We start from the raw sequence: 27010 nt of genomic DNA, 5'->3' as shown, positions 1-27010 counted from the left end.
TGTGAGAAGGTACACATAATTTTTCGCAACTTTGTTTAGGTGTCATAATCGACACAGAAATGCCATGTGCTGCCTTTCTTGTGGACTAGCACAGCAAGGGATGCCGAAGGACTTCAGGTTGGCTCAATGATGTCTTATGGCTGGTGCACACCGGCGACTAGCCGCGGTTGCGCGACCATTTGCTACTGGCAACCAAACTGCGAGCGACGTTCACACCGGCAAGGCTGCATGCGAGCGACCGGAAGTCGCTAACCCGGAGAGTCACGTACAAATCTCGTTATCAACGAGAACTTTGGTGACCGGCGGCGATCGGAGCTCGCTGTGTGCGACGACGCGCTTGTTTCCGACGGCTGTGTTTGCTTAGCGTTCTTGCGGCAGCATCATGGACTTCGAGTCTAGTGATGAAGAAGAGGTTGTGGCTGTGCTGATGTGCTCTGCCAACGTGCCAGTGCTGGCAGCACGAAAACCTTCACAGCAAAAAAGGCGGTGGTGGGTGCGACCGTCGCTTCGCTCGCGAGAGATGGCTGGCCACGCAGGTCGTTTGCTTCCCGACTTGCGCTCGCACGACGAGGAGTAGTTCCGAGAGTAAGTTTATGGTTGTTTCACGTGCTTATAAGATAGTGCATAACCTGTTATCTCGTTCTTTTTTTGGTGGTTAGCTTCATGCGGATGCCGCCACGAACGTTCGACACTTTGCTCGAACTGCTGCGCCCCGCAATATCCAAGCAAGACACAAACTACCGGCCTGCAATTTCGGCGCACGACCACCTGGCCATGACCATGAGGTAAGAGGTTTGAAGAATAATATGCTGTGGCTTGCGGCTGCGCATCGCTTGTAAGGAAGTTTTGCTTGGGTGGGTAGAACTAATTGCATTTTTGACGTATGCGGGCTCGATGGTGCAGTCATTACTGTGGTCAGCAGTTTACGCGTAGGTGACGGGTTTGATTACGGCCGCATCATTCACCTTTAGGTGGAGGCGAAATGCACTTAGGTTGACGCGTTTGTTGCGCACGTACGTTAAAATCTCAGGTGGTGAAATTTTGAAAACCATCTGTTGTGGATTATTGCGTAATCACTACGTGGTGTCCGCTTGTAAAATCCCAGAAAATGGGATTCTGCACTACACAATGACATTACAATTCGGACGTGTCAGTTCGAGTTTTCTGTTTTCCTGATGCACAGGTACTATATAGAGTGCAATTATTAATGATGTTATAAAATAAGTGAAACACAATCCTAAGCTTAGCGTGTACAATAATGCACAAATTAATAGGACAAATTGATGTGCTGTTCAAGGCACTCAAAGAGTATTCATGCCAAAAATATTTTTCAGCATTGGGGAGGGAGGAGGTTTAACCAACCACACTTTATGTGTCTGCATGCACGACGGTGTGTGTGTGTTTGCACAAGTACACATGCGAAATTTCAACCCCTGCACCTTGCTACAATAATGCATATGTTCTGTTAAATTGACAGTGACCCAATACACTGTAGACAGTAGCGCAGTGGCAAAACGTATTGTGGACAGTAGGGCAATGTGTGAAAGCAATTTAAACAATAGACTTGAGGGATGTATGTTTCGTGAAATATGTTCACCTTGAAAATACAGCGTTTCAGAAATCCATGCTCAGCAAATTGCTACAGCTACGTTTAGGTTGCCCATCTTCAACCTTAGTGATATGAGCATGTACGCTCTTCCATGAAAAGATTGATGCATGCTTATGATTCGCCAAAATGTGTACGCACATAAATATTCACTGCATATTCGACAGCTTGAGAGTTCAGAAGCAGTGCAGTGAGATTCTGAATGTTAACTGTCCAGTCACCTGTACAGTAATTATTGAAGATGCTCAATTAACAAAGAAAGCTCTATCAGAAAGGATTGCCATCATAAGGACCGAGTAGTGTACCTAATGCATGCTAATTTCAGTGTATTGATTTATTTCATTGCTGCATCTCATTGCCTTGCCAGGTTTCTGGCAACAAGTGAAACCCAAAGGGACGTGGCCTTCAACTTCCTAGTGGGGAGATCAACCGTTTCCTCCATAGTGTCGGAGGTCAGTGAGGCCCTTTGGCTTGTACTTCAGCCACTGTACCTCCAGCACCCTTCAACAACAGATGAGTGGATGAAGGTATAACAGGCTAGTTTTTCCTGCATTTTTGCAGTAACAATATTGATACATTGCTGGCTTGTGCTGCTTTGTGTGGTGTAATTGAAATGCACCTAGGACAATACCAAAATAGCACACACTTCAAGACTCTGCCCTTAAGGCATTGCACAATATATTGGAACAGGCAACGACATAAAATCGCTATTTCATAGATTTGTGTATGCATTGGTGAGACAAGTTATCCTGTGTTCAGAGTGTGAAGGTGGTTGACACACAACTCGATAGCAGCAGCTTTACTGGCAAGGTCTATACAATGCAACGTAAAGGTAACACAGTCATTAAAGGAGTGTGTAACATTGCTACGTTTTCTGCAAAAATGCTCATGGCTGATGTGTGAGAGTTTGGTTTCAACTGAGAATGACTTGAAAAAGTGAATGTGCTTGCATGTGAGGAGTGCAATGCAAGCCTGATCAGCCTATGTCAACGCAAATATATTGTGGCAACACACTGGAAACACACCTTTACTGGGAGGGAGAAATGAATGTTGAACTAAACTGCGAATTCAACACAGGGGAGCGCATGAGGATAATCATATGCAAAATGCATTACACCACCGGCTTTATGTTCATTAGTACTCAATAAGTTGCATATAATTGAAGGAGACATTCCATTTCACTAAGAAATGCATGTTGCCTATCAGAGTTCTTGGTAAAACCTGTAGGCGACCTGTTCGGCATAGCATCAGTGTCATAACCTCTGTCATATTGACTTAAGAGTCCCTTCAGGAGAGGCACATTTTTAGCTACATATGTTTTTTGGCCACAAAAAGTTTTGTGTATTTGAAGCAGCCAGATGTACATTTCGCACTATTGGCAACGTGTGTGAAGGCGATCATTTGTGGGATTTTTTTTTCGCAGATTTCACAAGAATTTCACGAGAGGTGGAACATCCTTCACTGCCTCGGTGCTATAGTTGGCAAGCGCGTGACCATAGAGTGCCCTGCGAACTCCGGGTCTATAAACTTCAATTATAAGGGCTCATTCAGCAAGTCGCTGCTTGCTGTGTGTGATGCCCAATACAGGTGATTCTGGGTTCTTGTATTGAAATGTGCACACTAGTAAGGTAGCATCACCATTATGAGCCTAGGTGTTAACAATTTCATTAATTCACAAGGTAACAAGTGATATTCAATAGGTTGAGTGATGTGTATGGTTTTCCTTTGCCATGTCTACATGCGTGTACACATAACTTCAGAAGGCTAAACAGTAGTCCATTCTTCAGAGTGACGGACTGTTGTGCCACTTGGTAACTCATTAGAGATGAATGCTGCACAAAACAGTATAGGTGTCTTGTTATTTTGTGCACCACTGAGGTAACAATGAGTATTGTATGCGGGCAACTGTAACATGGTCAACCAACAATTTTCATAGAAAGAAGACATGCACTGAGTATTGGTGGCTGGCCTTTGCTGATATGCCTGAAGTGAAGTCTTATAGCTACAGTACTTTTGCACCCAGGTTTTTATACGTGGAAGTCGGGCACTCTGGAAGTGAGAGTGATGGTGGGATTTTCTCCGCTGCAATCTCCAAAAAAATATTTTGCAATGAGCACTGGGCTTGCTACCAGTGAGCACCGTGGGCAACGAGGGTCCCCTCCCTTACTTCTTCGTCAGCGTCGAGGCCTTCCTGCTGAAGGAGTACGTGATGCGGCTATAGGCAAGACGCAGTAAGTTAAGAATGTATAAAAGAAAGGCTTAGTTCTTTTCAGTTTATGTGAAAGAGCTGTGCAGAAGGTATGCTAAAGCGAACCTTGTGATTTTGGACATCACATAGGTAGCTCAAGGCATCATTACCTGTTTGTGTTTACCATTTTTTAAGTAACAGCATAAGGTTTCAGGACTCAAGCCGCTGTATTGTAGCTGTTACGTGCCATCTTAACTTTACTAAGGAATCGTTTCACCGTGACGTGTCTGTAGAAATGTAGACTATGCATGTATTTTAGGGAGAAATGTTGGTGCACCTCTCTCGCGATTGGACACAATTTTAGTGTTGTGGGAAAAAAGTGCTTGCACTGGTACAATTACAAGACATTGTGCCCCAGCAATATGTGGTCCCAATTATGCCTCAAACGTGGGTGAAAGCAGGACCTCGCTACTTACATTTGGAAAAAAAGAAAGAGAGGTACAAATTCCGGCGTTATACGACTCGACAAATGACCTGTGATATTCGCAAAAGCAATATGCAATAGAGAAGTGTTTGACTAGGCAATCATGCTTCAGAAGCAGGCAAAACTGGTTAGGTTGGTGCAATGCGAGAACAGCCACCAAAACTCGGAACGAGGAGGAAAACAAGGGCGTACTCTTTAAGCACACACTGGCGACTAGTGCGCTTAATTGTGCTTCCTTGTGTGATCATTGTTTTGAATTTTGAGATTTTTTTCTTGCATGGATGTAGGCAATTACAGTTATACAGTTTATCGGGGCCTTTGAAGGTCTCTTACAGAAACATCTGTGATGGCAAGTTAGCATCTTTGCTGGCCCTTTGTGACAGTACACGGCGGTCCGCATGTTTCATTTGTACTCCTCAATGATAGCGTTATGTTATATAAGGCTTATGAGGTTATTTTTGTTACAATGCTCAGTGTCTTCCTTTTCAGCACTGCACGAAGACGACGACAAGTCGTACGAGCGTCGCGTCTACAATTAAAGGATGTCCACGGCACGCCGCACTATAGAATACCTTTGGCATTCTGGCACAAAGGTGGAGGGTGCTGCGCCAACTCATCAAGGCGAAAGAAGTCAATATAAAGGCATACATTGGAGCATGCATAGTGCTACATAACTTTCTCTTTAAGGGGTCCACAGCATCCTCCACTGCCTATAGCTCGCCTGGTGCCACAGACAGCGAGGATTGGGAAGGACATCTTTCACCTGGAAGCTGGAGGGATGAGGAAGAAGCCGGCGGAGCACTCATACCATCAAGGCCTACCGGCTGCAATGCTGCGAGGTATGCTTTTATTCAATTTATGAATGATGAGGTGCCGTGGCACATATAGTGCGCGATTGACAAAAACTGAAGGATGCGGAGGGGACATAATGGAGAGGCACACATGTGTTTTGCATTAGTAATGGGCATTTAAACAGTGCTCGGACAGTAGGTTTTGTGTTAAAGTATACGACAAACACACATTGTAAAAAATGTTGCTCTGCAGTGAAGTTTTTAGAATGCACGTTGTAAAAGAAAACATGTAAAGACATGAACACTACGTGTATGTCAAATCGTCTGTGTTGCTCAAGAGTTAGTAAATTTTTACTACTTTGAATTATACGCACCAGTTGGTGAAAGTTCTTCAGTACTACCACATATCAAAGCAAGGGAATGTGTAGGGGTGCTAGTAGTATTCACAATGACAATATGAAGAAAGAAGTGTAGTGAAAAGATACCTTTGTGCCGGCAAGATGAACGAACCTCTGACCTTCAAATATACCGTTCTATGTACTACCAAGGTAGCTTCTACCAAACTCCCCGGTCACTTTACGGGAGATTTGTGGGCAGACGTTTTGTCGCTAGGAGTGTCGATCTTTACGTCCGTTTGGTTTCTTCACATTTATATCATAATTAATACCAACAGCATCCTATATATATACATTAGATTTTTTGTTCATTCCAATTACGACTGTGTTTTAACAGAAATGGGTCCTTGATTCTTCTACTTTCTGTTGTATCTGAATATATACTAACTAGTAGCAATAAAAAACATAGAGGTCAACTTTGTTCCAAATTGATGGCCCAGCCGTGTGCCGCGTGAGATGAGGTTTTAACAAAAGAAAACGATATTCGTGTTGAGTACGTTGCTGATGCATATTGAACAGGTCCATCAATTACGATAGATTTTGAACTGACCGAGCCACATTTATTTAGGTTTAACTGTACAGGGCAATCATTCTCTGAAAAGTGTACAATGGTTTTGTCCAAATTGGAGCAGTTGCTGACTTTGGCTGTCATGGAACTTGACATATCAAAATTTCTAAAGTTAATCTGTAAATATGCATTTTATCTCAAGCTGTGATGATGCCGTAAAAGATAGGCAGCAGAAGTAGCGCTCATCAATACATCAAAAAAGAGGAACACTTTCATAATGCCGGGGCAATAGCGTCATGACTGCGACACTGAAATGCAAGTATGCGTGAGATTTTCAAGCTCAGCGTGCTCCTTTTACAGTGTGTGTCTTCCATCATGGCTATGCCGACAGAAATTTCACATGGCATTTATGCGTTGTAGGTATGCCAAGGAAGTGTGAGATAAATAGGCGCACTACTTCGTCACAGATGGTCAGGTGCCTTGGCAGGACAAAGTGGTGAACAGCACATGAGGCGCACAAGGTGAAGGTGGGTTGTAAATGCATTTTATTGCTCACAAAACTTATGTACTTAGCATCTTCTTAAGCTAAACAAAGAAGAGAAAAATCACCAGTGACACAACAGATACATTACAGGGAAAACTGTCATGTCCAAATACAACCATGAAAACACGAAAATAAATAATTTATGTTAAAATATTTGAGGTATTTCACGGTTATCGCTACAATTATTAAAGAAATAAGTTGCCTTAAAGGGGTCATGACACCTAATTTTCAACCATAACGTGTGTTGTATGGGATGATACTTGTATGTTCACTTACAAGCGGGCAAAATTCGAGCGATTTGGTCAAGCTATTAATTTTTAATCGCATATTTTTATAAACAAGCTAGTGGCCTGACAGTTGGGCAATGCTGACGTACTCACTATCCATGACATCGTGAACCGCTTGCTCGACAAGCTGCTGCACATTGTGCATTCTGGCAGACGGTCGTGTTCCGCCGTCAACTGCGCTTGCAATAAAATTTTTCCGCATTGTTGAACTCGCCACTAAAACTAAATGACTTCCAGGGGTCGAAACATGGCTACTGCTTCAGCAATGTAGCGCTAGTACTTGCAGCAAATAATTTCGGACGTCAAAATGGGTCCTGTGAATGTGCAATGCACATATCATTTGCCACTGCTCCTTCAGCTTGCGACGTCTCGCACGCCATGACAAAACAGCGGTCACTTGTGGTAGGTTGAGTTTTAAGAGCCGAGCATTTCTACGGCTTATTTTTGACTAAAATAATATCTTAAGGCCTCTTTTGACACGTGTACTAGCACATTTGACTCTGTAGTTTTGTTTTTGCTAATAACCGTCAATTCTTGGGTGACCAGTCTTGGCCCCTTTAAGTTGGGACTAGAGAAGTGAACACAAGATAAAAAAGGTGGCTGTCATTGGCATTATATAAACACTTCAAGTTGCTTCACTGCTCTAACGCAGTTTCACCTCTGCTTCATACAGCATAAGTTCTACTGCATGCATTAAATCTTGTGCAACGTGCACTGGTAGCTCTCTGAGGCGTGCATCAGTACGTAGAGCGAAGAAACCAATGTTATCTCTTTTGATAACCCCCCTGTTCACTCTGATGTGTTCAAGGTGCTTCATGCATGCTTGCGCCACAGCTTCAAGGCTTGTGCCCTCTCCTGCATTGCTGTAGAGCAAGTGTAATCTGCGATTCATGCATATGAATGCTTTAAGGTTGCATTGTTACTTCATAAAGCACCATTTAGCAAACAAAAAACCAGTGTGAGAAGGACAAAGTGGAAACAGAAGAAACAAGACAGAGCACTGGCTTTCAACTGATGTTTGCGATTTTCCGCACTAAGAAAGAAAAAAATAGAGTAACTGAAGCAAATTAAATAGCACACTTTAAAGATAAACGTGTCAATAGGGCATCTACCTCTCTGTGAGAAATAATTGGGCCTTTGATCTTTGAAAGAGACACTCGTGTTTTGGGACAGGGTGCTGATGTTCTGATATTAACGCCTAAATATTACGGTAGTTACATGGGTTCTGTCTGCCTTAGTATAAATGTGTCCACAATAAAAACATCAGTTTAAAGTCAGTGCTCTGTCCTGTTTTTTCTGTTTGTACCTTGTCATTCTCACACTCTTTTTTGTTACCATGTCTGTGTACTAACTTGACCGAGCATTAACCTTCTAAAGTTTTGTATTTTATAGCATGCGCAGGATTGTTAGAAAAAAATCTGCAAGTTTATCCTCTAACTCTTCCGGTATATCTCACCTAGCGCCCTCGCAGGTCCGTTGTCGTCTTGACGAGTGTGACCGGCAGTGAATTATACATATTGCTTAAATGTACAGAAAGAGATCCTTTTCGAAAAGTTGTGATTGTGATCTCTCGCCAGGAGTACCTAAAAAAATTTTTTCCTTTACACACCGTTTTGATGGTGGCTGCTCTCTTGAGGTGGTTGCTGAAGCATCACTGCAGAAGAAGGCAGTATTATTATACAACTTATAAAGTGATACAATTGCATGCAGCAGAATCTGGTGTGAAAACATTAGGCACATTCTCCAAATTTGCTTGAACACAAAGAAGGTTACAAAACATGTTGTTAAGATTTAATAGATTGGCTATCTGTGCATGCGCTTCATTTGTCATTACTTAGGTGGATTCATGAAGGTTTTACTCATTGCTGCAGGTGTCGACACCAGTCTCCTCAGCCATATCAGGGGTACGTTCCGGTTCCGCTGCATGGCTTCGCCGAGGTGGTGATCTGCAGTGATGAAAACTTCTCTCTATGTATTTGATGATGTCACTAGTACATGAACAGTTTTAGGCATTCATTGGGAGTTAAAATGCCATTATGATTGCACTCAACCCGAGGTTTATTTATCATAAGAAGTCACTTGCGTTACCTCTTGATTGAGCACTGCTGTATGGAAGGTATGCATACAGAAGTTTAATGTGCCTAATATGTTGATAAAACGCGATGTAGGCTGCACATCTAAATGAGAACAAGAGATATTGTCACGGAGAAGAAGTAAAGGAAGAGGAAGGACTCAAGCAGCTGGTAGGCACGCGAGGGTGTTAATCAGCCATTATGAATCTTGCCTGTGGGTTTTCTCCTGTAAACGCATTTTGTACAAAAGTCTCTAACCCCGTAACAATATCTCACTGGCTATGTGAATGAAACTTATACAGTCAATCCTAAATGGCTGTGCAAACAATGTGTCTGATGAAACTGTGCCTTGCTGTCATTATGTTTCTTGAACACATGCTGCATACGACTTTTGCAGCATCATTTTACTGCAAGGAATGAGTGAATGCTTCACATTATTCAGCTCGCTTGTATTGCAATCAGCGCTGGGCACTTGTTCATAACGAATTGACTTGAATGTGTTGCCAGTGTGTGCAGATAATGCATTAGTTTGCTTAATTGCGGCCTGTCACTGATGAATACTTTGCTTTTTCAGGAATATTTGACATTGTACAATAATCAAATTCACACAGAAACAATTCCTGTGCCCTCATGTATTCCTGTGTGCTTCTGCTCAGTGCTGAGTGCTGAATGTATTTAAAAAAATGCAGTGATTTGGGCAAGCTAACGACCCTAAAACCGCCTTTCAAGCACTCTTGTATTTTTCATAATTTTGCAAAGTACAATCACCTAGTAATAAAAAATAATGTTTCTAGATTCAAGTCCATGCGTGTACAGCTTCAAGTGCATGCACATGGTACCGAACATTTTTGTGCATGCTCACTTCTCGTTAGCCTCTTCTGCTGTGATGTGGCTGCTGCAAGAGAACATGCAATATGTGATTCCATCAGTGCTATTGTGTACATCTTCAGAGCATTTTCACTGTTTTGCTGCAATATAAGTACTTATGCTGCATTCTTGTAATGAATATGTGCAATGCTTGCCTATGAACAGCCTACTGTCACGTGCAATAAGCGATCTCTTTAGATTTTTAGATTTTGTATTAAGCCTTCCTTCTTTAGGTAACTGAGAGCCGAGAATTACACAGAAGTACACTCTATTCTCTCATTCTTACTGTTCTGTCTTCAATATTCTGTTTTGTAAAGCTGTTCACGTGCCACTTGTACGGTATGCCATATTTTTTGCGTTGTGTTGATGCATTGTGCTATGCTAACCAAAACATTTCATTTTCTGCTCAATGGAGGGTAAGCATTATTCTTTACCTTTGGTCAATGGCACTCATGTTGCACAGTACCCTGAAAGAATGATGCAGAGTTATTCTTCGTAGCTGTAGCGACAATTAGTCGACATCAAAACAGCCCATTGCCACCATGTTCATGATCACATGTATGCCCACTGTGAATTACCTCTTGGGACTTCTATGTTTATGTGCAGTGTACTTATGTGTATTGATATGTGTGTATTTGTGTGTATGTATAACAGTCATGTGAATTAAATCATCTTTTTTGTTTAGTACTCAATAGTCAGCCAATATTGAACTTATGCCACAGGCTCAGACTCTCCTTCCATTAATTCAAGCATGGCATCAAAATGGGGCCATTTATTGTTGGAATGTCGGCTGCTCCGGCTCCACTCGTTTGTTTTTCACGTATGTCTTGTTTCCTTTTGAACATATCACGCAGGTTCTTAAATCGTTTCTCAACAAGGGCACCTGAAAAAAAAACCCTTGCTGTAAGAATGTCTTGTGCATACTGTATCGCTGATAAATTTTCTACTTTATTTCTGCACAATTGTTAGCGGTCTTTATTTTCTTTGCCCAGATCATTTCGGTTGCAGCACCCTATAAATCTGAATATTGGGCATCAAAATTAATTGCATGCCATCTAAACTCAAGTATTGATAGGGGCTTAAACATTGCGAAACCACGACATGATTGAGGGAACCTGCAGCTGAGGGTTCCAAAAATGCCACCCACCTAGTGTTTTGGACCGTCCACCTACATGTGCACGACATCACAGCTGACGCAATGATTAGTTGCGCAAACTGTTATGTACACTGTTTCTCGAAGGTTAGCATGTCTCCGAAGCTATCATAACAAAGAGGCTGTTTATACTGTCGGCAATTGAAGTTCACTTGCAAAAAGTTTATTTCATGAACCAGCACATGATGTCTTTATCACCTTCACAGTGAAGCTTTTTAAGCATTACTCCATTGTGCAAAACTCCGCAGGTGAGTATATACCATTGGTATCGGCCAAGCGCAACTGTCGTGTACAGTGGGAGCAATTGTTGTCAAACAAAAGCAAACATGTTAAATAGCTGAAAAGAAGGATGAAACTAACTAGAGCAGGATGACAATTTTTGAGAGAAAGAAATGCAACAAACATAGAATATGACTCAAAGTGTAACACAGAGAGAGCGAGAGGAAGGGAAATATAAGAAATTAAAGGGACCAAAACATGAAAACATACCAACACATAGAGCTCTAAAATGTAGGAACAAAGAAAAGAAACAAAAACGAGGCACAGCTGGAAGCAGAGAGATATAACCTCTGGGAAGAAAGGAATAATCGAAATATAAAGGCACCAATAGACAAACACAGGAGAGGAAAGGAACAGTTGTGAAGAAATGAGGATTAGATATGGACCACATTACAGAGGAATAAATTCCCCCATCTATGCTTTCCTTCAGTGTTCACCCAGCCACTTGAACACTACCATATCTTTTTTTTTACAATTGCATGCCATTTGGCATCAACAGCATGTCTGACTCCCAAATCCGGACATTTGAGAGTGCTGCTAAACATGTTTTGTATGTCTTAATTAATTACACGCTCCTCTATGGAGCGCACAAAATGTGCTCGAAGCAGAAGCTACTTTGCATTCTTCTTTAAAACAGCACAACTGCAATACATAGGCAGAATTAAAGCGTAACACCCCCCCTCCCTCTCTGCGCACTAGATATGCATTGCAAAGGCCACACGTTCACAAAAGCGCACATTTCCTTGGCCAGACGATGACGTACAAACTCAACAAGGAGCATGCGCTAGGGGAGTTGGCAACTGCGAGTAGTATTTCGAACGTCTGAGATTTATTATCAGCTATACAATGTTCTGTCACGTCGATTTTGATGTTGAACTCGGAAAGCCGCGAGAATAAACGTGCACGCAACTGTGCTTGCATACATCACAGTCAATACATCTAATGCAAACTAACCTTGTCACCTTGCAGTACTAATACCAATATTTTCATTGTTCATTCATTGGCAACGCCAGCCATGCAGTACACAATTTTTCTTGCTTATATAGCTACTCAAACGAAAAATCTCGGTACTTACTCGACATGCCGAACATGCTTCCGATCTCTGCCCAAGCCCGGTCCTTCTTTCTCCGATCTTGCATTTCGCCTCCACCTAAAGGCGATCGATGCGGCCGTAATCAAACCCCTCATTTACGCCTAATCTGCCGACCGCAGTAACGACTGCACCATCGAGCCCGCATACGTCATAAATGCAATTCGTTCTATCCGCCCAAGCGAAACTTCCTTACAAGCGAAGCGCAGCCACAAGCCACAGCATATTAATCTTCAAACCACACGCTCTTACCTAATGGTCATGGCCAGGCAGTCGTGCGCCGAAATTGTAGGCCGGTGGTTTGTGTCCTGCTTGTATATTGGGGGGCGCAGCAGTTCGAGCAAAGTGCCGAACGTTCGTGGCGGCATCCGCATGAAGCTAACCACCATAAAAAGAATGAGATAACATGTTATGCACTATCTTATAAGCACGTAAAACAACCATAAACTTACTCTCGGAAATACTCCTCGCCTTGCGAGCGCAAGTCGGGAAGCAGACGCCCTGTGTGGCCAGCCACTTCTCGCGAGCGAAGGGACGGTCTCACCCACCACCGCCTTGCTTGCTTTGAACGTTTTCATGCTGCCAGCGCTGACACGTTGGCTGAGCACATCAGCACCGCCACAACCTCTTCTTCATCACTCGACTCGAAGTCTATGATGCTGCCGGGAGAACGCTACGCAAACACAGCCGTCAAAAACAAGCGCATCGCGCTCAGCGGGCTCCCTATCTAATCAGCTGATCGTCGTCGGTCGCCCAAGTTCTCGTTGATAACGAGATCTGTACGTGACTCTCCGGGTTTGCGACTTCCGGTCGCTCGCATGAAGCCTTGCCGGTGTGAACGTCGCTCGCAGTCTGGTCGCCAGTCGCAAATGGTCGCGCGACCGCGGCTAGTCGCCGGTGTGCACCAACCTTTAAAAGAAGGGTGCCGCTTGTCATACAGATATGGGTACATTTTAATCGCGTCGATGAGGAGCTCGGCCGAGTACTCAAAGCTGGCCGTGGTGGCATTCGCCTGGCGCGAGGAAAAATCCATGGAGGAACGTACCTCGCGGCAATAGGCAAGCGCAACGAGAAATAAAAACATACGAGGAGCCCGGATGTAAACAATGGTGACGTCACTTCTGGTCTTCGCTGATTGGTTAAACTGTTTTAGGACTGTAGTCACGCGACCAAAAAAATTGGTCAGGAAGCGACTTGCCAAAGCAGTCGCTTTGCGACCGTTTGCGACCGTTCGCGACTGCTTGCGACCAGTCGCAAATGGTCGCGCGACCGACCGCGGCTAGTCGCCGGTGTGCACCAGCCTTTAGGCAAGCATTTTGTCAACCAAGCTGAGTAATTCAACACTCAGCTGCCGACACCCAATATAGACGCCTGTGAATAGAGGGATCAATGTTTATGTGGAAGATCACACCACCACTGCAATCGAAAATGTTAAAGTAGGACAGCAGAGCCTGCTGGAGCTGATCAACCTGCTGCAGTGCGAAATTAAAAGCAATCATCGGCCTGATTGCTTTGTCTGGGCGAGTATTAGACTGGCATTTAGCATACTGGTCGGAAGAAGTGTCCACTGTGAAAGCGTCTATTGCGATGTCGTCCGATGTGAAAAGCAGTGCCAAAGAGATGACTTGTGGCATCACTCAGAATCCCTATCGGAAAAAAACGAATGGTGGGCATGGTGGAAACCACCACCCACCATTATAGTGGATTAATGTAGTGGGTGAGTGGTGGGAAATGCCCACCATGGCGCATGGTGGGTATGGTGGGTGCTGCAGTGCCGGCAACACTTGAGCGCGAAATGACGTCAGAATCACCGTGACGAGCTGCCACAAAAAATAAAAAAGAATTCTATAGAAACGGTATAAAAAACACCCGTCCCGTAAAAAAAAAAACAAGGCGCCACGAAGGATCGAACGTGCAACCTGCGGATTCCCATTCGAAGACGCTAACCACTGCGCCACACCAACATGACGTTGATTGCGTGTTAAATACTTAGTTGCCATACAAACTTATAGTTCAACTTGGTTATGTTTGTCGTGTACACAACATAGACAAGATCTACACCTGCTACTAAATATTGCACATTTATTAAACACAAGCAACTGCGGCCTGTAACGATTGCCACTATGTTAATGACACTAGTGCTATTTTTGTCATTCACAACTTCAAGAAAAAAAAAACCAAGTGGACTGGGGAGCAGCGACAGTTTACCGGCGGGGTCTGCCAAGTTTAATATCCGTTTCGCGCTCGTGCTAAAGGGCGACATCTGTTCACGCTTTATGACGCTTCTAGGCTCATTCCATAGATACGCCCGCCTAATTTATTTGATTGAGTATTGGGATGCTTTTCGCGCAATGTAGAGGGCGGTCGCGCCAGCGCAATGCTGTAGCTCTTTCGCTAAAGCAACAACTACATAACGGCTTGGCCAAAACGAAGGCAGTGTGCCGCAAACATTACGCTATCATATTGGTTCACTAAGCACACTAATTGCCACGTCTGAGCTCTCGTACAAAAGCTAGAGAAGTGCCGGCGAATGTGACCGGCGGCTGTCGTTGAGAAGACACTTAATTACGTTCTCTGGGAGTGCTTCAATCGCGTCGCATCGATGTTTGTTGCTTCTTGAGCGGACACCATACACAATGAAAAATGCTTCATTTAGGTTAATTGATGCCAAATGGCTGCGCTGTATTGTCATACTTAATCGTCGTAATCATGTATTCTGAAACCTGGAAGCACGGATAACAAAATTGTACGGGCTCGGTCAGTAGGCCTAACCTTTGGTGGAAATCATGGTGGTAGAACATATAGTGTACAGATCCCAGCTTTGTACACTATATAAATTGCACGCCATTATAAGCCCACCCATCATCTGCTTACTGCTTCCCAGCATTATCGCGATGGTGGGCAGAGCTTCTCAGCTTTGTACACCATGTGGGCCACCATAACAAGCAGCACCCATCATCTGCTTAGTGCTTCCCAGCATTATAGCAATGGTGGGAAGAGTTTCTCAACTTGGTACACCATGTAGCCCACCATAATAAGCACCACCCACCATATGCTTAGGACTTCCCACCATTATCGCAATGGTGGGCAGAGTGTCCCATTATTGCCCACTATCTAGCCTCTGCTTTCCACCATCATTTCCACTTTACCCATCATTTGTACACCATACCACCCAGTATGTCCCAGCATAACCACCATATTTTTCACTACGTCCCACCATAGCCATCATAATTTCCACCATGCCCACTATTATTTCCACTACTCCCACCATGTTTTCCAGTATCCACCATGGCAATTTTTCTGATAGGGAAGACTTGAGAAGTTGTGTAGCGCAGCTGGCTACTCAGCTCCAGGAATGTGCTTGTACCAATGAATACTTACCCTTTCTTAACGGTTCTGTGGATTTTGAGGGCCGGATTATTTCCTACGGCCAATCAATTTTTTTACTGTACATTTATTTTATGTCACTGGAAAGCTCGTAATTCAGAATGTCTAATCACGCATTGGCAAGACAAAAAAGGCAATGAAACAGTTTTCACCAAATGTTGTTGCTGATGGAGTCTTATATGCAACACATGTTGAAAACAGTGGCCTACAGCTGTCCACTGCGTTGGTACCAAACTCTGCCATGACAGAGTGCATGAGCAAAGTGCTGGAGAGATGGTGTGTGCATGCACTGTGGTTCAATGCAGGTTTTTTGTTGCTGTGGAGGAAGCTCCACTGCTGAGCATCAATTTCTTAACCTTTTGATGGTTAATAGGATGAATGCATCCCACTTTTTCCTCAGTAAAACTTTCTCTGCCACTTTACGTTGCCATCAGCACAATGCCTTCCAGTTGTGGTGTACCAGAAACATTAAGGAAACTGAGAAACTATATATTGCACATTTACAATGCATGGTATCAGTGATACGTTGAGTTTAAAATCTTTTATTCTGTTAATATTTTTTTTTCAGCCGGTGTCATATTGCGTACCAGGTAGCTAAAGTTTCAAATTTATGGTATTCTTCTGTTCAGGTTTTTTAAAGAATTTTAGCGTGCAACTATAGATTTTCTTTTTAAATTGCAAAAATTATATCTGCCTAAAATCATTGTGGAAGTGCATTCGAATGAAAAATGAAGCAGTTCCTTGCATAGCCTAACAACATAGGAAGGAAGGAAAAACTTTATTTGCAAGGGTTTGGGACAGGGATGTCTAGCTAAAATTGACAACTGGAAGGCACATGAAGTTTTCTGCAATAGAAGTAATGGTGTGGTAATGTAATACTAAGGCTCATGAGGACATCATTGTTAGGCATCAGTACACAGTCGCCAACAGCAACTGGAGGTATCGATACAAACTGGAGGCAGGTGAGTGTTTGGGTTTGAAGGCGAGTATATCTGAAAGTGCAGAAACGATTCGGTCATGGTTCAGCAAGGTCTGTTATGGGCAGATGGAGAGGAATCGTACTATCCCAACAGTCAATGAAGGCAGAATGTGTGCACAGAAAGTCAATGCTCAGGTTTTTGTCATGGAAGCATTTTTCAAGGATGGCACAGAAGGCAACTGTATGGCGATAAGTGATGCTTACATGAACGAATCACATTTTAATGACAGATGCTGTTCTGCCGTCGACAACTTCGACGAGCTTTGTTATTGTGGCGTGAGTACCTTCTTGATCTTGCGAGGAAAATCAACGGTCATAACAGAAAAATGAGCCCCAGTGTCAAGAGCAGTGGCACGCACACCGTCGACTTTACATCAATTTGGTTCCATTTGGTCTGTTCGGTCAGTAGAGCATTATCGGTCAGTCCAATTGATGCAGCGCCATCTACTGGGGCTGCAACATTAAGTTTTTTGTAAGAGAACATCGTGGGAATGTGGTCTGTGGGGCTGAGGAGAACGGGATTGACGACCTTGGGGGGATAGAGAGGGGGAGTAGTAAGGATCACACACAAGTTCCTGGTAGGATTAGTGGTTTGGGCTGGTTGCGTGGCAATAAGCAGAACGGACATTGATGGAACACGATAATGTTTGTTCAGTAGTGCCCCAGCGACTTTTGCAGTGGCAACAAATGTGCCCAGTACGGGAACAAGTGGAGATTATGGGCTTTTCATGTATTCACCATGCGATTGGATTGTGCAATGTTGATGAGCGAGACTGTGACGGACGTGTAGTCCTGAATGGTGGCTGGTAGTTGGTACGAGAATGCCTCGAAATCGAGCAGATATTCATGTTGGTAATTTCCTGTCGTACAACTGCTAGGCGAATGGAAAGGACTGAGGGACTGTAACAAGAGCGGCAGCCTCAAGTGCATGCCAAACAAGTCATCTTAAATTATCGCGGGAATATCGTGGACAATACATACATGTCGAAGCAAGATGAGATTTTCTTAGTATTCGGAAGGCGCTGAAACTGATGCAAGATGTGCCTGCTTTTAGCTTGTTGCAGTCAGTGACTTCCTTGAAATACAGAATCGACAGAATAAATAAAACTAAACTCGAACAAGTTGGACACATTGTTGACAATACTCTTGAGGATGTGCACAACTTTGTGGCAGAGCACTATGACATGCTGAATATAGCTGATGTACGACACTCAGGAAGTTTGCACCCAAGTTGACACTTTATTCTTTGCCGCTTCTCGATGGCCAAAGCAATTTCAAAAAAGCTCACGTAATTCATCTTTGAAGCCGTTCAAGCTTGTAGTGCCATGCTCATGGACGTCACACCAAACACCAGAAGTTCCATCGAGGTGAAAAATGACATTCGCGAACGTGAGGCTGGGGTCCCATCTGTAACTAGCACTGTCACATTCGTACAGGCACAGTCATTGGTTGAATTTGGAAACTTAGCCGCTTGAGTGCATGTCAGGGTCTTTCAAGTCTGGAAGCAGGACGGAAGATGTCGACCGGTGGGTTGGCATGCGGGACTGGAGGAGTGACAATCGGAATGGATTTAGGGAAGTTCTGGGAGGTCTTGTTGCCTGCAGCGAGCAAACAGTCACTGTAGAGTTTCGTGGTGAGGACAGGGATCCCACCGCTCAACCAAATATGTTGCGGTAAAGACAAGAGTCTGAATACATGGGCTTGAGAGAATACGCGTATATGTATTTACGTCTGGTTAGGCGAGCGTTCGTACCAATACGAACAGCTCGAGCCACTCTATCGTTCTTCTCTTTGTCTCGTGATCCTTATACCACTAGTATGCAGCTATGATTCACAAGCCAAGTGCTGCCACCAACTAGTCGTGTATGTAACACCTGCCCACACCAGACAAATTTTAGGGAGAGTATCAACACACTGGTTTCTTCACTGGTGTTCTGCGGAGTAACAGTGAAGCAGCAATGGCCTGAAGTGCCAGTGGCACTAAGTATGGTGCTAAACAGGGAAGAGGAGACCACCACCTTTTGTAGAATGAAGCCACAAGAAAATTCATATGGATTTCTTAGAAAGAAAATCTTCTTAGTTCACGAGACATTCGTCCTGATCTGGTCTGGCTTCGTGCTACAAACAGGTGGTTAATTGTCTTCTTTCCATTTTCTAACCCTTCCGCTGCCTTGTGGGTTTCCGCAAAACTCATTTGCAAGGTGCCATTGACACTGGCATCAGTTCAGCATTCAGTGGAGATCCGCTAATTTATTCAGTTTCTGCGTCCAGTGATAGCTGCCTTGTTTGCATTCTTCCTGGTGAAACAGAGTAAGGAGGCTGAAGACTGTCATTCGGTCTGATGTGGTTACCATGCCGATTGCTGCTACAACCATCAGCAAGTTCCTCATGCATGGGTGGTGAACTTGTTTCATTAACAATAGCTGACAAGCCTGAAGGGCCCAGTCTGAATTTTTTTACAAGCCTGTGTGAAGATGGCTGTGGCAACTGAACTTGATGGCCAAGTAACGTAGCAAGTCGCTCTGAGCTCAGCTGTTCACTAGGACCGAGTGCAGAACCGAACAGCAGAGTAACAAGGCAATTTCAAAAAAATATATACTTTTTAGTGCGCAGGGAACATTTCAGAAAGAAGACAGAAACAAAACAGTGCGCTCTGTCTTACCTGTCTTCTTTTTGAAATGTTCTCTGAACATTAATACTTTATTAAAGCCACAGTATGCATGAGGACAAAAGGGTGATGCGTGGTGGCCAGAGGAAAGACGAAGCGGCAAAGGAAGACAGGCCTTGTTGCTCCAAAAGAGTGGCTAGTTGGGCTGGTTGGTATTGCATTTTTGAAAGAAATATACTTTATATTTCTTTCAAAAATGCAATACCAACCAGCCCAACTAGCCACTCTTTTGGAGCAACAAGGCCTGTCTTCCTTTGCCGCTTCGTCTTTCCTCTGGCCACCACGCATCACCCTTTTGTCCTCATGCATACTGTGGCTTTCTCAGATTGATGTAGGAACCATTCATGTTCGCCCTTTTATGCAAGTTTCGCCATCTCCTTTCACTTCATTTTGCCATCGCGTAACTACAAACACTTGGGCGCGTCGCTCATACTTCACAGTAGCGTCTTTTCTCGTGTTTAGAATGCACTGCAGCACACAACAGCTTGACTGCAACACATCGCTGAAATTAAAAGTGCAGCACGCTCACGCACCAAATAACCGTACTCAAGTACTTGAAACATGAGGCAGGCTTTCCCGAACACAATCACACACAAGAAAAATAACCAAACACTCATAAATCCTGAGGCAACTTCCTCGTACACTCTAAGAAAAAGTGAAGTATTGGGGGATTATTTCTGCTACACAACAAAAACTATGGTCTATCTCCCCTGAAGGGAACCCTGATGGGGCGCGAAGCAACAGCGGTACACACGGTGTTGACCGTGTTGAAACGGGTGTTGACGCGTGTGCTGGAAGAACAGTTTGAAGCGAAACTTTGTGTAGCATTTACTCAAGTCAAGGTTTGTTCGAAACACTAAAACACGGGAAGCGAGACGCGTTGAAGACGGTTGCGCTCGGCTTCCTTGGCTCGCGTTTCGTAGGTGTTACCCGCGCGCTGTCTGTATTCTTGAATGCGATCAGTGTTCTTGACTCGCACTTCGTCAGTGTCACCGGTCTTTTATTGCAGATGCTTGTATTCGGCTTCCCTGGCTTGCGCCTCGTCAGTGTTGACGTCGTCATTCGCGAACATGATCGTCTTCGCTAACCCTCGCAATGCCGGCGACAGCTGAGAAAGGTACGCGCACACTAGCATGAAGTATGTCGCGATGGCGTCCCGCCAGTCGGTGCGATCGCGCGGTAGGCAGTAGCGTGCTGTCCACATTGTCAGTGCCACAATATTCTCGAGGCGCGCGCAACGTGCACACCTGCCGGCTCACGGCTTTTTCTTGCCGGCCGATAGAGAGGTGGCACGGATGAGATGATGCCCACGTAAAAAGTGGGCTCGAGCATTGAGAGTGGTGGAGAGGGTCAAGCGAGAGAGGTGACACACGGCGAGCGCCCAGCCGGGGAGGAAGAGAGACATCACCGCACACTGCTAGCAGGGCGTGAGCTACTTGGCACCGCTCCAACTTCTGGGGCAAGTGAGTGGTGCGGAAGGAGGGACAAGTTACACGAGCTAGTCAAAGAGCTGCTTTGCATCTAATATTCGTCATCTGACTTGCGCGCGTTTCCGTCCTTAAAAACCTGGCGCCGGCTCCTTTCTTGTCAGGAAATGTCACACTGATAACGCGTCATTCGTGACCGCAAACTACTAAAACTGAGGTATAGGGCGAGGAAAGTACTCGAAGTAGATGGTTATTACGGATGTGTAGCAAAACACTCCCTAAATACTCAATTTTTTTGGAGTGTAGCATGAACACTGGCGTATTCTTGTGCACTGGAGTGCCCTCATCACCATTGTACTTTAAGTCCTCACCAAAACAGGGGCCGCAACGGCCAACTAAACAAAGACGAACTCCCCCATTGATGGCAATGTGATGCAACAGGCCGCATCTTCTTTTTCATGTGGCTAATGTGGTGGGAAAAGAGCTCTATCAGTGGGTGCCGGCCATCACACAGTTGTCACAGTTCATCCCTCCTAACAAGCATCTTGTTATAGGGCATGGTAGTGGCCATTTTTATTGGTTTGGCCTGATGAACGAGCTGTTTTGCCTTTGTGCCAAGCTGTGTCCTTTGTTGGATCCCTATTGTGGTGAGTGTAAGTTCACCTTGTCCCTGACGAAACAGAACTTCGGCAGGCCATCTCAAGTAACAACAGAACCACGATAGTTATGGGTAGCAGAAATCGGGCCATAATTATGCAGATCACTACCACCAGTAGTATTAGGATGCCGGATCTAGGGCAGACGCATCACATGCACAGTGCCAGAGACGTATTGTCTTGTTGACGCGCAGGTTCGTTGGCCATGCATGGTGGGGCTTAACTCCCCTACCTGTGCTTGACAGGCAAGTGTCGGAAACGCATCAAACGCAGGGCCGTGCCTACTCCTTCAGGATTTCCGCTTGTTAAAAAACACAGAAAATAATCTTTCTCTCCAGCCATGATGAATTTTAATTCTGAAAAATCTCTGCATCCTCATGAAGTGAATAATAAGTGTATAAACGTTGGGATCTTACAGTGTTACAGTAATTTATCCATGGCATTCACCCATCATGCATGTAAGTGAGTGACAAAGTTGTATACAGTTTTCTACAATGTTTATTTCTCGTAAATCGTATGTCCTATTAGTTTCACATTCAGCTTTGTCTTCAATATGACAGCTTTGTAGTACGTAAAATGTAGAGCCAATGGTTCTTTTATAAGATTTAGCCTGAAGTAGGCAAAATGGATGTTTATGTATGTTCGTCTGGTAGTTGTTGGTTGTTTCCGGTCATGCGAAATGCGATATACTAAACCCTCATCATAATGAAGTCGGTGGGATGGCAGAAAAATTCTATTTAGGCAGTAATTCAATACAGTTAAACTGCTTTATAAGAGGCATGCTTCGGGCTATAATTCTCGTTCCTTATATTAGATGTCTCTTATGAGCAGGGTACCTCGCATAAGAGACATCTATTATCAACCGTTTATTACCGTAGGCAAACTGGTGTCTCTTAAACCCATTTGTCTCTTATATCAGTTTTTCATATAAAGAGATTCGACTGTATACGCGACTAATCCATAAAAGCTCAGAGTACAGCTAAATTAACCGTGACATCTTCGCAGAAGTGGTAATCTGTGAAAGAAACCTTTATTCGTGCACAAAAAACTCAGTCAGCTGGCTTTGTTGGGTGTTTCGGCTGGGCGCAAAGATTGCCTGCTCCGGTTGGTTTGGGCAAATTATTAGGTCATGGTTGCCGCCCGCGCATTCCTCTCTATTTCACAACAGACGGAGGCTCTCTTGCGTTTGTCTCACTGCTGGTATTTCGTGAGGCTGTTTGTTTAGCGACTCATCTTCCTCATCGAGACCTCCAAGCAAGTAGACTATTCTAGCCAAATAGTCCACCAGGGCTTTGCCACCATCCCCAGTATCAGCAACCCCAGCAAAAATCGCCTATAGAAAAGCCAATAATCTAACGAAAAAATTACATTTGAAGTGAGGCATGTCTTATATTTATCAATACTACAAGATCATTTAATCAAATTGGCAATCTCCGCAAAAAGCTTTGCAAGCGTGCTGTTCTCCCTTGTCAAATGCATGCACTAGCACCACTTTTCCAGGTAGTGCCTGAAAAGAAGAGCAAATATGAAACACCGGGAAGTAGAAGGGAAATTATTTAGAAGTGACACTGAAAAAAAATTGAGCATTAGAATTTTTTTAAAATGTGCAGATACATCATACTGTAGAATTAGAATAAGAGAAATTCGGGTGGGCTGGTAATAGGTAACTGCTTTCACATAGTGAGGACGGATATTTTGTCACTCTGTACAGCGGATCAATTATGCTTGTGTCCAAGAAAAAAAAACTTCGGCAACTTGTGTGGCCAGTTGTGAGAAAGGCGAAACGGCACAAGACGAAACTGATTTCTAGGTCTCAGCTTCGGGAGTCACGCAAAAAACTTCACTAAATTAGAGCCTCTCTACTGCAACCATGTAAGCCACAGAACGGTGTTCAGTATTATTGGTTGGACAGCAGCGTAGAATTTTTCGTCCATAAATTCTTTGCCATCCCCGAAGTGTATTACAGTCGAATCTCGATAATTCAAACTCGAAAGGGCCCGAAAATTTGTTCGAATTCAAAAAAGTTTGAATTAATAAGAAATAAATGAACGGAGGGCTCTCCATGCAGTGGCGCATGTGGATTTAGCTAACACACGAGGAGGAAGTTTCACAATAATTACATTTGTTCGCAAATCACAGGACATCCAATATTAATTGACGTAATCGGTGATGTACATCTGCACATGTTTGCCTTGCAGCGAGTCGATAAATTTCGCACGCAGCTTGCAAAGCATTTCTACTTCGGCTTCAGCATTCTCCTGGCAAGAGAAGTTGCGCGCGGATATGTCCAGCGTCGACACTTTCTAAAGACAACGACAACAACTGCGTAGCGTAATGGAGCCTCTCCGCTACGCAGCCGCAGCATGGCCAGCACGCGATGAAAAAGGAGGAGCGTCTTCACGTAGAGAGAAGCAGATCGGCATTTGAGAGAAAACCAACACTCCACGGCAGCTTTTCTTGCTCTCTTCGCGCGTGTCGTCGTAAGGAGAAGGGCTACGTGGCAGGGACGGAAAAGGGGGAAGCGTGACATTGGCGCATGAGAGACCCCCCTTCCCCCCTCCTCAAGGCACAGAGCCGTGCTCTTGCAAGGGGCAAAGGCTGCAGAAGATAGTGCCTTTTTTCTTTCCTTCAACTCATGGAGAAAGGAAAGACAGGAGAGGCCCTGACGTCACTCGTTGTAAAGCTGCGATGAAGCCGGAAGTCGGCCATATTGACTGCGCAAATTCTCCTCTCTTGTTTACATCCGAATGTAAAGCAGAAGGCACGACTCTCTCTCCGGCTTGGAAAGCACGCGAGCTGCGCAGCGCGCTTGTCGCGCCGATCTGAAACTAATAGAACGGGGCTCAACACTCTGGGCCAGCGCGACACCTTCGGCGAAATAATTTTGTCCTAGTATTAACACTGAGTAACGGCTCACCGACATCGAAGCAAGTACAAGAGAGCGCGTGCTAGTTGCATTGACAACGGTGAGTGTTTTCACGTCATTAATTCTGCAACTGTACAGACAACACAATCGGTCCTGCACCTTCTATGGTTGCATTCCGCCACGCGGCCGATGCAGCGTCCAATCACTGTGTCCGTGTTCCGCGTGAAACTCACCGGCGTCAGCATTCTGCGACCATGTTGACTTTGAGCACGGTGCAAGTGACACTTGAACGCTGTTGCTGTTTCGTTGAGATTACATGCAATGCTTAGGGAGAGTATACGAAGCAGAAGAGAAAAGATGTTTCAATACGCACATGCAAGTAGTTACTGTACACACACAACATGAAACTACGTATGTGCACATGGTCCTCATTGCGTCTTGCTGGGCTCAACAGCGTCGTGCATTGTCACAAGCAGGAGTACTGACCAACCGTCACTGACCTGCAAAGCATTCGTCGTCGTTCCAGTTCCTCATGGTGCCCAGCGCCATTTCGCTGAATACTAATTGCTTCATCCACGTCATCCACCGCACGACATACGGATATGAACTCGTTCTACGCACTGTTGAAACCCCGTGATGGACAAAACGATTTGTAAACGTTGCTAAGAGTACAGTAACTGCCAGAAAAACACTGCGTAACCAATAAAGCAGCGCAGAGTACGGATATTGTCCGCCACGGCTCAGCACGAAACCTGGGGAGGCACACATGCCACCGCCAGCCACGGCCGCTCAATGCTAGACCATCTCCACTGCGGAACACGTAACCATAGCAACGCCGCCATTGTGCCCAGTTAATATGGCCACCATGATGTCATTTTCCCACACTTTTCACGCCGTGCGCTGGGTGGGCATGCCCTCTCCTACCTTTCCTTCCTCCGTGATTCAACCACACATCCATTCAACTCAGCGACAGCTTCCTTTTTTTTCGCTCTCTCTCTCATCGTGTGCGGCATTGGAAGGAGAAGGGTCTTTAGGTGGCAGGGACGGAAAAAGGAGAAGCATGACATGGGCACGTCGCCGATCGGCATTTGAGAGAGAGAGCAAGCGTTCCACTGCAGCCTGTTCTTTCCTTTTCATTTCCTTCGTGAGCAGCGTTGAGGTGTCACAGGTGGCGCCGCGGGATCGGGCGAGGTGCTGAGAGCAATTTCGGAGCGCGGTATGTTCGAATGAACCGTCGCAAGTACTTGCGCATTTGAATTACCGGGCATTTTCTCCCATGGGATTGCACATAGCTTTGATGGAACCTGATTGTGAGTTCGAATGAGCCGGAAGTTTGAATTAAGCATGTTCGAATTGAGATTCGACTCTATCATGATTGAACGAAGACAATTATATAGTTTAGTCTTTCAATGCGCAAGTCGACAACGTGCATCTATGCCAGCATCTGCTCATGCAAACAGCCCACACTCTGTTCAAAAGTTGTACTGTAGAGGGGAAAAATACCAGAAAAAACGAGGCTGCCAAACATTTTTATCAGAGCACAATAAAGAACACTGGGGCCCACCACTACGGCGTTTCTCATAATTGTATCGTGGTTCTGGCACGTAAAACCCCATGTAATAGTAGGTACCTTTTACTGGCTAGTAAAACAGTTCACTTACCTAACAGCGGCAGGGTATTCGCTCAGAAGAAACCACCTTGGTGGGCATCCTGTCGGCACACACTGTACCACTCGCTTTTGAAGTCCGAGACCCTTTTAGCACTGTAATCCATAACTCCTTTGATGCTCATGACTAATCTAGCATCATTGTTGCAATTCCCACGTACGTTTATGCGCAAATTAAACTCCTAAACACTCGAACACGACTACACCAAACCCACGACCTATGGCTGCACCACACATTCAACCAACACCAGCTGCGGCTGCGGCTGGCTGTAGTCGGCCCACTTGCACGCTGTTTGGCTTGAGCACTCGCGCTAAGCCCGCGGGGCCATGCAAAAAGAAAGTCTTTTTTTTTGCTAATTTATTGCATTATTTTTGCTCTCCTCAAATATACTTAGCTACAGACACATGAGAAAAAAAAGCGTAAAAATCAAAATTTCAATGACAAAACTAAAAATAAAATGTACAGCACTATTGTGAGACACCATAGCCTTTTTTCTATTAGTTTTTCAAGTCTGTACCCTATCTGTATCGTACTGCTGTGTATTTTGAATGTTCAAACTTTTCCCATTTTAATTTGTGCTAGTGGTGCGTAATAAGGCACTACTGCGGTATATGAACCTGGGGCAGCGAACGCGAACATCTTTCAAGCGCTCGAGTGAGCTCGACTTCGTTACTACGTACAGGGGTGACAGAAAGAAACACAGACTGTGCTGTTCGAATTCGTCTCAGCGAACTCTTAGCTTGGTCATGTAAGTCTGGTTACTATGCATCATGAATGGCTTGTCTTTTCATTACCACCAAGGCTAGAAGTGCTTGAGAAGTAATGCAAGCAGCGGTGCGGGAGACGTACTGTTCGCATTTTTTATTATTGCGATAAATGTCTTCGCCCACCGGCTGAAAAGGACGATACATTCAAGCAGGCTGTGACAATTTATACCATACACTTCGACTTCGCCTATTTTATTGTTAGCTTATTCCCTCCCCTCCCCCCATTCGCCTGCTCTTTGAAAATAACATTGAGTTTGCCTACTGAAACACATTAGTTTCATCGAAGCTCTTTTTTCAACTCTTCTGATAAGTTGAACCCTAATTTTTGT

At 44.5% G+C, this 27010-nt stretch overlaps 1 protein-coding gene and 2 long non-coding RNA genes across 6 annotated transcripts in view; 1 reads left to right on the top strand and 2 right to left on the bottom strand.

The window, feature by feature from the left end:
• Positions 1-25115, bottom strand: part of LOC142784019 (uncharacterized) — a 204983-nt gene extending 179868 nt beyond the window's left edge. Inside the window, exon 1 of the long non-coding RNA XR_012888562.1 lies at positions 24748-25115. This is a non-coding gene — a long non-coding RNA (uncharacterized LOC142784019). The remainder of the gene's footprint in view (positions 1-24747) is intronic.
• Positions 6500-13281, bottom strand: LOC119162963 (uncharacterized). Of its 4 annotated transcripts, XM_075882639.1 has the most exons (6): positions 12717-13281; positions 12517-12642; positions 12250-12324; positions 10177-10209; positions 9738-9770; positions 6500-8749 (listed from the first exon to the last, which is right to left on the bottom strand). In XM_075882639.1, the coding sequence occupies exons 2-6, from the start codon at positions 12636-12638 to the stop codon at positions 8659-8661; spliced, it is 354 nt and encodes a 117-aa protein (XP_075738754.1). In that variant the 5' UTR covers positions 12639-12642; positions 12717-13281; the 3' UTR covers positions 6500-8658. The 4 variants fall into 4 exon arrangements, 2 of the variants coding, with proteins under 2 accessions (XP_075738754.1, XP_075738755.1); XM_075882640.1 differs by lacking the exon at positions 12250-12324 and having other exon boundaries at positions 12717-13271; XR_012888561.1 differs by lacking the exons at positions 9738-9770; positions 10177-10209 and having other exon boundaries at positions 12717-13263.
• Positions 24076-27010, top strand: part of LOC142784020 (uncharacterized) — a 51029-nt gene continuing 48094 nt past the window's right edge. Inside the window, exon 1 of the long non-coding RNA XR_012888563.1 lies at positions 24076-24347. This is a non-coding gene — a long non-coding RNA (uncharacterized LOC142784020). The remainder of the gene's footprint in view (positions 24348-27010) is intronic.

The sequence above is a fragment of the Rhipicephalus microplus genome, unplaced genomic scaffold, assembly GCF_043290135.1.
Source record: "Rhipicephalus microplus isolate Deutch F79 unplaced genomic scaffold, USDA_Rmic scaffold_13, whole genome shotgun sequence".
Classification (NCBI taxonomy): domain Eukaryota; kingdom Metazoa; phylum Arthropoda; class Arachnida; order Ixodida; family Ixodidae; genus Rhipicephalus; species Rhipicephalus microplus.
Note: the sequence above shows the minus strand (reverse complement) of the source record. Positions and strands in the feature narration are given on the sequence as shown.

Bases quoted from the DNA above. Each gene is read 5' to 3' on its own strand.
- LOC119162963 (XM_075882639.1), bottom strand. From the start codon at position 12,638: ATGCGGATGCCGCCACGAACGTTCGGCACTTTGCTCGAACTGCTGCGC. The intron at 12,325-12,516 runs GTAAGAGCGTGT...GATCGCCTTTAG, and splicing joins TGCCTGGCCATGACCATTAG to GTGGAGGCGAAATGCAAGAT. The intron at 9,771-10,176 runs GTAAAGAATAAT...GTTCTCTTGCAG, and splicing joins ATGAGTGCCATTGACCAAAG to CAGCCACATCACAGCAGAAG.